The 10,235-nt window shown below is 44.8% G+C and overlaps 4 protein-coding genes across 4 annotated transcripts; 2 read left to right on the top strand and 2 right to left on the bottom strand.

Annotated features, from left to right (window-relative positions):
• Window positions 1–2,355: 2,355 nt before the first annotated feature.
• Window positions 2,356–5,536, bottom strand: GL218_01978 (DNA repair protein rhp42; the record flags this gene model as incomplete). The annotated part of the gene is made up of 4 exons (XM_033578465.1): window positions 2,356–2,984; window positions 3,046–3,156; window positions 3,206–3,243; window positions 3,294–5,536. 4 exons carry the CDS (start codon window positions 5,534–5,536, stop codon window positions 2,356–2,358), a joined length of 3,021 nt encoding a protein of 1,006 aa, XP_033438252.1.
• Window positions 5,537–6,055: 519 nt separating this feature from the next.
• On the top strand, window positions 6,056–6,979 carry GL218_01979 (AN1-type zinc finger protein 1; the record flags this gene model as incomplete). Its single annotated transcript, XM_033578466.1, has 1 exon — window positions 6,056–6,979. The coding sequence occupies one exon, from the start codon at window positions 6,056–6,058 to the stop codon at window positions 6,977–6,979; it is 924 nt and encodes a 307-aa protein (XP_033438251.1).
• A 300-nt stretch (window positions 6,980–7,279) lies between these two features.
• Window positions 7,280–8,237, bottom strand: GL218_01980 (uncharacterized protein; the record flags this gene model as incomplete). Its single annotated transcript, XM_033578467.1, has 2 exons — window positions 7,280–7,958; window positions 8,020–8,237. 2 exons carry the CDS (start codon window positions 8,235–8,237, stop codon window positions 7,280–7,282), a joined length of 897 nt encoding a protein of 298 aa, XP_033439320.1.
• Window positions 8,238–9,693: 1,456 nt separating this feature from the next.
• GL218_01981 (uncharacterized protein) lies at window positions 9,694–10,030 on the top strand (the record flags this gene model as incomplete). Its single annotated transcript, XM_033578468.1, has 3 exons — window positions 9,694–9,741; window positions 9,805–9,929; window positions 9,982–10,030. 3 exons carry the CDS (start codon window positions 9,694–9,696, stop codon window positions 10,028–10,030), a joined length of 222 nt encoding a protein of 73 aa, XP_033439321.1.
• Window positions 10,031–10,235: the final 205 nt, after the last annotated feature.

A 10,235-nucleotide genomic window follows, 5' to 3' on the forward strand; every position in this document is an offset into this window, starting at 1 on the left:
GAGGATTCAACATAGTCATGTCATGAGGAGGCTTCTATGTCACCTCCATATTAAGCCTTAGGTTATTAATGGAGTATCTTTGAATGGTATCTGCAAGATTAGGTAGCTCTATGGGAAGTTCCGTAGTTATAAGTTCCCATAAATTACTTTGAAAGTTAATTATACGAGCCTATCAAGATATTTATCAACCTGGGCTAATATTAGTATGTCTTCTGTACTTTTATTTCAAAATAATCTCGTAGAAAGGCGCCTTGTATTTGCCAAGATGTACTTCCCAGAACGAGGAGAACAAGTCCTCTTTACTAGTCATGGATATCAACTGACGTGCGAAGGAAAGGGAGGTGTGATAAGATCATGTAGTGTAAAGCCTTGTGTATGGGCCAGTACAGAACTCATATATGCTTGGCAAGGTTCAAGGATATTTAAAGAGACACGGACTCAACCTTCTACGGATGTATCCCGTTACACTACACGAGGCCCAATCCACGCTGCTCTAACGTGCACAAGCCTCGTGGTTCGGTGTCACAAAGTGGAACTGGCCTGGGGAAGTCGTCGAGAGGAGCGCTCGGCTTTGACACGAAACCACCACATCCTGAAGTCACATCTCTTAGGGCTTTATAACGATACACTCGCAGTCAGCGTGTAGTACTTGATGGGGGCTAGCTGGAACGTAGTATAATCGTATTTTCGATATCGTCGGTAGAGAAACTGACTATACGGGTATATAATCAAAATCATCAGTATTATTCTTTTCCACTAGTGTCTACCGAGGGCTAGCTTGTCTCCGAGATGCTATTCGGAGAGTAAAAGGGTTGCGTCACATGAACTACGATTGGCTTTTGTAGATGCAGGCATCCGGCATCCCCATTCTAGCATCAATTACGAGGTCCTATGGAACAACCCGGACTTACGGTAGAGTATCTCGACGAAGCGGCATAGGAGTTATGCCATCTTCACGAATCAACCTTGTCTAAGGGCATATGCAAATGCGGCCGCTGTTATAGGCCCGCCCCTATTGATGCCTTCCGAGATACCCGAACGAAAAGGGGCATAAAGGTAATAAAATTCCAAATAAAGATACGATATACTACGTGGTATTTCTTCACCGTTATGCGCCACGTGTAGGCCTAACGGTTATCTAACTGGTACCAAGTGTCTGGCCTAAGTATTTAGGGGTAGAGAGATCTTCATCAACAACTCGACCTCTGAGCATGTACGAGTCCCCTAAGAGAGATAGGAACCTACTCAAGCGTAGTTCCATGACACACTAGCTACATTACCAAGGTATTGCGTGGAGCGCAGATCGTGCCTACATGGGTCTACATGCGTTGGACGCATTTAATATCGCCAAGCGAGATCAGGTATCCCTTGATGTCAGATTAGACTGATCTGTACTCCCTTCGTGTGTGACCACTACCGAGATCTGGGGGATGCCTTACTTCCCCCCCTTGCTTTTCCGAGATCTAAATATTCCATTAGTTATTAATCCAAATATACCGACCAGTCCCTTTTCTTCGAGATCCTGCAATTACCAGAGAGGCTAAGGCAGCTACCCCTTGCCTCTCATGGGACGAAGACACGATCCGACCTGCAACCACCCGATACGAACTAGGTCTACTGCTTAGGTACCCAACCTACCTAGGTACCTAACTTACCTATATATAAATTCGACGCCGAAGCTAGTGGCGTCGTAGAAATGACGTTTAAGGTAATGTACTCGTGGCTAAGGAGTACGGATCCGAGCAGACGGTTCGGCCATCTTGCACGCATATATCACATACCACATTATTATATCTCGGACAGGCACATCAAGATAGATACCCGAGGAATTATGTGCGCGCGATTAATAGATAAAGAATGTCAATACACTTAAATGCTCGTTACTATTCGCAGACTGGCTTTGAACCGTACTGAAATGACGTATCGTCGTCGCGGCCACCATCGCCTTGCGTTGATGACTTTGTAGTTACAAGTAATTAACTGCTCGATTTAAAAGACTCTAGCTAGGTAGTTTACTAACTATAATAACTAACTAGGTACGATTAGGTGTATTATAATTGTTAGGTGCGCAATACAAACATAGCAAGTGTGAATGTTTGTGTCAATGAACTTATCAGGTATACTTTGAAAGGGGAATAACAGGTATTATCACCAAATTTACCAATAATATTTCATTGTCCTTTTAGTTCTTCAAGTAGTATACACTAGTTACCTAGCCTGTCAGTGTTCATATTCCCTTACATATTATAGTAAATACATGTGCGCCAACTATCACACGGGGTATTTTTAGAAACAAGACGCAACAATAACTGCTGTATTGCAGGCCACGTATACTGTTCAACATCATTATATATATTAACCACTATCCTCATCCTCAGCCACGAATTCGTCATCCTGCTCATTGTCCTCGTCGGAAGATACCGCAAGCTTCCTTCGAGTCCGCCTTCGCGCAGGCTGCTTCGGTTTCGCTTTCGGCTTTGGAGCAGCCTTTTTAGGTGCTACTTTAGCTGGAACTTCCGGTTCGGGGGACTCCTCGATAGGAGGATCTTCTACGTCCTTCTGCTTCCCGTAGTCTACCTCAAAAGGATCGTTCCCGTCATCTGAATCTTCCTCTTCATCGCCACCTGGGAAGAACCCAGAGGTTTGACGAGGGACCTCTTTCTCTTCGACCGCGTCCTCTTCTTCATACCCCTCAGGTAAGAATCCGCCGGCCATGTCCTCGTCTCTCTCGCGCATGGCCTCGAAGCCCTTCTCATTATCATTGTCGGGAGCGTGGCCAAATACCTCCACCGACTCATCCAGATAGCCATAATCTTGCTTAAACCTTTCTGCGATTCGTAAACCCATTAAGAACCTCCGCCATGTATATAGAACCTCCTTGCGCCGCTTCTCATTTTCTTTCCTCGCCCGTTCTGCCTCGTCTTTCTCGAGTTGCTCCATTACACGCTCATAGTTTTCCTCGGCAATGACTACGCCTTGGATAACTAAGAATAAAAATTAGTAATCATCATATTGGGTTATATACCGAGGAGATAAATGGCATACCGGGCACAGCCATCCGATGACCAAATTCGAACCCAACAACCGCCTCCGCGTAATCAACTTCTAATCGTTTGCATACACGAACAACGCCGCGATATGGGACGTGAATGGCACCTATATCTTGTTAATTATGGAGCTCAGTATATTAAACGGCATGATTTACCTTCTGGACACATGTGCTCCGCAAACATATCGATATTCCTGCATCAATATTAGCCTTAGCCGTATTGTAAGCCAAGGGATTAACATACCCATATTCGTTCTTCGGAATGATGCCATTCTGAATAGGAGGAGGTATTATCCAATCTGTCTGGTCGAAGCTGTATAGGGGTTGCATGACTTTTTGGCCTGTTGCCCTTTCGGCCTCGGCAATTTCCCTTCGTCTATTGGTAGTCGCCGCCCTATATGGAGCATGCTTGAGTGGTTGGACGCCTTCGATGGGAGCTCGGCCTTGCTTGTGCCAGGTCTCGGCACTCTTTACTGTCACCACATCCTTTCGCAGATATACATTTTCCTCTTCAACTTTGGATGCCTTCCCTTTGTTGCGGAACACCCTGACAGGAATAGCATCGGGAAGAAGAGCCTCTTCGCGTTTGAGATGACGCTCCAAGGCGTATTCCTTTGAAGTCTTATAGTACTGTAATGTCTCTTCTCCTTCCTTAACTTCCTTCTTCTCTGCCTTCGCCGGCATGAGATCAGTGGAGTTTTCTGTCTCGTCTACTTCTGTGATTGGGTGTTTCCTATCGCCCCGGGTATAACCTCGCATAACTAATTTGAACCAATCAAACTGGTCGTAACTCTTGATCTTGCCATGCTTGTTGTATACTGGTATTTTCTCTTCAACTATCCTAAACCCTTTCGTTTTACCAGGGAAAATGTTCTTCTTGAGGTACCGTACCGTCACATCTTTGGCCGTGCCATCTTGAGAAAAACCAATACAATAAGCCATAACTTGCTTTGCTTTGTCGGCTTTGCCTCCTCGTGGTTCTAGGGTTTCGATTAGGTCTCTACTGTTAGCGACAACCGATTTCACAATGGGATCCACCGGAAGAAATTCCTTCGTTACCGGGGAAAGAACCTCAGTCCAATAATGAGGAAATTCAAGGTCCTTATCATAAACTTTTGTTTCTGCCCGCTTTGGACGAACAGTGTCTGTAACATCAACTACTGATGAGTCGTCATTACTTTCATCTGTGAGCGGATCGCCATATTCATCCGAATCATCCAAGTCCATCTTTAGAGCATTTTCATCATTCTTCTTTGCTCGACGGGTTGCTGGTTTCACCCTTTTCTTCTTTCCGTTCGGTTTCTTCGGCGTAGATTCGGTAGGCGTGCTTGTATCATCTTGGGCCTTTTGGGCATTGATTTCAGCATCTGCTTCTTCGACCCTACTCCAGCCAAATCCCAGTGGTTGGAGGTTTGCCACCATTCGTGCTTCTAGTCCAAGTCCTCTTAATAGCGCAGTGAAGAGTTGAGCTCCGACGTCGCGACTACCAGTACAATCCTGAGCGCGCTGTCTGAACTCCTCGAGATCCTTAATCCGTTCCCCAAACCGAATCGAATCGTCGCCTTCCTTTTCGAAGCTCGAAGTTAGTTTTCCTAGTCTTCTGGCGTTCATGTAACCGACTTTGCGCAACCCAGGGCTAATTATTCGAAATCTTTGCTTCCACCATGACACGAGACATTTCATAAGTCTTAATAAAGGATCACCATGACTCATGTCAGGGACGCCTTTTTCAAGTCTGTCTGCTGCGTTGCTCCAATTTCTCGTCGATACTGAAGCCCGTTGCTTCCCCTTTCCTTTTCCTTTTGGATCAGCTTTAGCCTTTGTAGGCTTCTTTGGGGTGTCTTCAGGTATGTCTAAGCCGCTGTTTCGTCTCCAGCGATCTACCTCGTCCCATAACCTCGGAGACAAGTGTGAAATCATAATAGCTTGGACTTCTCTATCACAAAGCCAGGAATTCCGGATCGCGTTATGCCAGAGTAGGAGTTGAATGTGCATACAGTGTATTGAAATACGGATGGCCTTTTCTTTTTTCGAGGGCCCTTTCTTACCCATTTCGCTAGTCAATGGAAGTTCATTTTCTCGGTTTAATGTCAACTCTAAATCACCCCCCAAATCTGGATCCTGCTGCTGAATCTCATGGGAAGGGACATCTTCAAACTCCATATCCTCATCTTCCGACTCCTTTGGATCATGATTCACTTTCTGTCGCTTAGTAGCCGGCACATCCTCGAAATCAGCATCTGAAAGAGAAGTGAGTGAACTATCATCACTATCATCGTTATCTTCATGCATTTGTTGTATAACCGACTTAGTCTTTTCAGCGGAGCCCTTCTTAGCGCTTGAATCTAGATCATCGAATAAAGTACTCTTGCGAGGCGGCACGGATGCTATCGGTGTGCTCTTACCCCTACTTGGCTCTTTTGTAACCCGGTTGTCGCGGTCTTGTGGCGGGGTGCGCAATCGCTTGCGCGGTACGTATGGAGGCATATTGATGATAACATTAAGAATGTAGTTAAGTTAGAATTAAACCGGACTTTACCTATACATGGGTATTTTACAACATCACGACACTTCGCTATGTAAGACAGAACCTTGTAAGGCACGAATTAATTGTCGTCATCGAAATGCGCCGAAAACACGAAACCCCGTGACTTATCATGGCCCTTTAAAGTTCAATTAAACCTTAACTAGGACTAGTTAGTGAACCCCGATAGCCCGAGTAGTAAAAGCTACCTAAGGAGGTATGTAGGTACCCAAACTCTAGCGTAAGCTTCCCACCTAATTCAGCCGCAGCGCATTTATAGCCCCGCCACTAACTTACCTAAAATCGGCCTCTCCCTAACTCACAGCTCCTTCCAGACTATTCCGCGACATCTTAATCATCAGCCTCGCCATCTTCGAGGCTTACGAGTCGCTATCTGCCTACCGTCTTTTTCTTTTCTTTTCTTCTTTTTTAATTAAATAGGGGAAAGTTATATAAGAGGATCTCGTTACCAATTTTTAAAAATGGCATCCTCATCAGCCGACGTTGAAGATACAAGCTACGTCAAAATGGATAAAGAAGCCGACGTATCTCTTGTCGGCAAGCACTGCCAACTCGAATACTGCAACCAGCTTGATTTTCTACCCTTCTTTTGCCAAAGCTGCAAGAAGACATTCTGCCTCGACCACCGAAGCGAGACCTCTCACAAATGCGCTAATGCCGGCGCCTGGGCCGAACGACGACGCCAAGCTCAGTTGGCAAAACCCTCCGTAGGCGAGGGGAAGCGCTTGCGCGACCTCGTTTCGCAAAAGCCATGCGCCGCGACGGATTGCAAGACTGTAGTCGGCACATCTCTAGTCCCCGGTGTTCACTGCTCGACATGCAATCGCGATTACTGTCTTAAGCATCGGCTAAAGGAGGAACACGACTGCAAAAATAAAATACCTATCGGCGCGCGCCCCCAGTTCGACGTCTCCGAACAAACGAAGTCCGCATTCGCAAAATTGAAGGCCTGGGGCGCCGCTAAGAGAGAGGTAGCAAGTCGGGCGCTTCCGAAACCCAAGCCTACGTCAGCATCGGCGCGCCTCGTCGCCGTTAATAACCTAAAGAAGGTTGCTAAGGGAGACGCGAAGCTGCCGCCTGAAAAGAGGGTATACCTATATGTAGAAGCAGAGGCCGAAACCACAACGGCCAAGAATTATAAGGGCGAGTTTTTCTTTTCGAAGGATTGGGTCGTTGGCAGAGTACTGGATGCCGCGGCCAAGAGTCTACAGATCGAGAATGTTAACAATCAGTCTTCTGAGGAGAGGGATAAGCTTCGGGTATTCCACGTTGAAGGCGGACGGGTATTGGAGTTCAACGAAAAGGTTGGCTCTGCGCTTGTGAGTGGTAATACGGTAGTGTTACTGCGAGGTATAGGGCCACCGCCTGATCTTATCGAAATGTAAACCTAACCTTACGAATTACGACTCATTGCATTTGAAATAGCGTTTCTAGAACTGCATTTTGAGCGGGATAAAGAGATACCTCAATTAATAGGAGCAGAGCATCTGATTTATATTTATGGATGTGCTATATAGACACAGCTCACTTTGAAGCACAATGTATACACGCATTCCATGGTGATCCCCCCATCACCCCTAATTCAGGCCTTGTAGTGATATCAAAACATGTCTCCAGAGAGTGGAGACGCCTTTCCTTACGCCGTATATGCTAGTTCATCTTTTATCTTGTAACTATTCAGTTTCCTACAATTCTTTTTCTTTCGACTGCGTATTTGGCCTCTGCGCCAAGGCGGCTTCCCGGCCTGTCGTTGGAGATTCGCCAACATACCCCTGCCCACCGTATGCCGCAAAACCCTTGTGGAACATCCACTCAACAGCATTTTCGACCGGCTTATCGAAAAGCGTCGGTAAGAATGGTACAATAGCAAGGCCAAGCCCTATAGGGCCCCATACCCTAACCGTTTTGTTCTTAGCATCCTTCAATGCCCTCCCCGAGTATCTGACAACACTGTGGATCGTGAAAGCAGGTAATCCCATCGAAGCCAGACTCTGGAAGATACCTCGTTGGACCATAACGGTGCGGTAATCCTCCAACGGCGATACGACTCCAGGCTTGGCATCAGCAGGTGCTACAGTCGATAAACCAGTAGCTTTCTGCTGCTTTTCTGACAAGACTATCTGCGGGTTTAACGTCCGCTGGTTCTGCCAGTAGGCCTTATATCCTTCATACGAGACATCACCTAAGATGTATGCCCAAGATACACCATATGCGCTTCTGACTAGCCACGGATGTGCGACAGGCCTGAAGGACTCTCCTATATCCGAAGTATATGCTACATAACGATGAGCCGAGAGCATAATAGTTCGTAGTCTGTTCGCGTAGGCGGCATATCGTAGGTTGGACTCGGTAGAATCAGGCGCACTAAGCAAAATCATATTAGCCCAACAATGTATCAACTGCATTTATACCATGCGCAACATACTATCCTTCTACGAGCTCATCAAAGAAGTTCTCATCTTTGTCGGCCTTATCCACGATGTTCTGTAAGTCCTTTGGCAGCTTGCGCTGCGTTGGGAGCTTATTGGGACCAAACTCGTTGACATCGCTGCGCGAGCTGGTGTTGGCTACTGCGGATGGCGGGGCTTCTGGTTTCTTATCCTTCGCAGCTTCAGTCTTGTCCGGTCCTTTACTCCAGAACATCGTGGCTACAAACCCAAGGGAAGCGATAACTAGGTAAATTATAATATATCTACCTAGGTAGAACTAGTTATTTGAGGTAATAGTTTACAGTTATAATACCCAATATCAAAGTTTCGCAAGAATGGGGCCTAGCATACTTAAATGTAACCTAAATCGGGAAAGTGTGGAAGCTTATCGACACTCTTGGTGACGTCGCTACCTATCGGCATTCGGACGGTCTTTCTTACTCGTTACCCCGGCTCAAAGCTTGTTGCTTACGGTGGACTATTAGTCCAACTGTGCCAAAATCAAGAAAATGGGTGGGAGCTGTCCAAAAAGGGTAATTTAATAAGCAACGCTAGGTGCACAGTATATTGAAATACATGAAATATAAGGTTTTCTATTATTTTTATTATTTTTTATTATTATGTATATATGGTACGACTTATATACCAAGATAACTTTACGAATATCTTGTCTCAAAGATTATAATTGGTATCATTTTATAGCTTCAATTGATGCGAAAATAATGGTCCAATTTGCATGTTTATAAGATACGTATTAGATAGTTCGTTTGTTGTTGAAATATCTGCGGCCTTTTCAAGATGTTGGTCTTGAAGGGTATCACGTGTTAGCCTCTCAACACCTATTTGATATTGATATAATACTCCAGCTTAAAGACATATAAAGATGCAACTTGAATAATTATTTTCGCATTAATTGAAGCTATAAAATGATACCAATTATAATTTTTAAAATAGGATATTCGCGAAGTTATTACAGTGTATAAGTTGTATCCTGTATATTTACGTATTTGTATATATTTAAGGTTAAAGTAAAGGTTGAATCTTATTGGTTATTATTTCTAGTTCGTGGGGAAAGCGAAAGTAGCCTGCAATGTATTGAATAATGCTTATATTTTTTAATATCTTTACGAATTCAAGGTCGAGTTATAGAAGACTTAGGTTAAAATTTTTGTCTTTTAATAAAAATACCAATACCAATTTTAAGTAATTCGAATATATATTAGTAAAGTTATCCTCATATAAAAGGTATGTATTACCTTATAAATTGTGTATATAGTAGAAATAGCCGAACTTATACTGTAATCCTCATGTTACTATTACCTTATTTGATATAGTGCGACTGACTTTTTTGATTTTGGCACAGTTGGACTAATAGTCCACCGTATTGCTGCTAGATCCGTTTGCCCAGGCCGGGTTTTGTCCGGGATATTTTTCATGGATAAACCTCGGCATAGGCTACATCGTCTAACGAATCAAACAAAGCGCCTTTGGACCCACTAAAGCTAACGTCTCTAAGTTAGATCAGATTTGGGGATTTCAACTTCGGAGCTTCTGAGCAGTATTTTGACGATTTACATACAAATACCATTTGGACACTTACGCCCACGTCGACTTGTATCGGAACCTCCCTATATCCATTCGCTCGTGGTCAATTCGTCAATACCGTCAATATGGTTGCCATGTACACTATCTTCGGCCGCCAGATCGGCTCCCATTACGTGCGTCGCAATATATATCTACTACAGTCGACATCAACATGCTAATTATCTTGCTCTCTCCAGCTCGCAATGGGTGTTCTCGCTACCCTATTCACCGGCAGCTACGTCGGGTTCAGCGGTGGAAGCAAGAAGACTACTCAGACCCCTCCCATCAACGCATCAAGCCCCGACGAGGCCGATTTCATCCAGTGCGCTATCCCGGATATCCCGCGACGAACCATTGCTAACTGACGATAATAGGAACTTCTTGAAACAAGCCGATGCGGACGAGAAGGCAGCGAAGCATTAGATTTAATCGGATGATTCAACCCGGTCCGGATCTTAGTCAATTGTACATAATAGATGCGATTACAATGAGAAGCAGGCAACCTGAGAGGGAACTTTGAAATCACTCGAGGTTCTCTTATTCTATACAAAACCCCTTTGTGATATTTTCAAAGCACTTAGGGCCTGTGAAAGGCATGCGTGAAGTTCAGCATCATTGAATCTTTGAT

Source organism: Daldinia childiae (genome assembly GCF_008694065.1).
Source record: "Daldinia childiae strain JS-1345 chromosome Unknown Scaffold2, whole genome shotgun sequence".
NCBI classification, from domain to species: Eukaryota; Fungi; Ascomycota; class Sordariomycetes; order Xylariales; family Hypoxylaceae; genus Daldinia; species Daldinia childiae.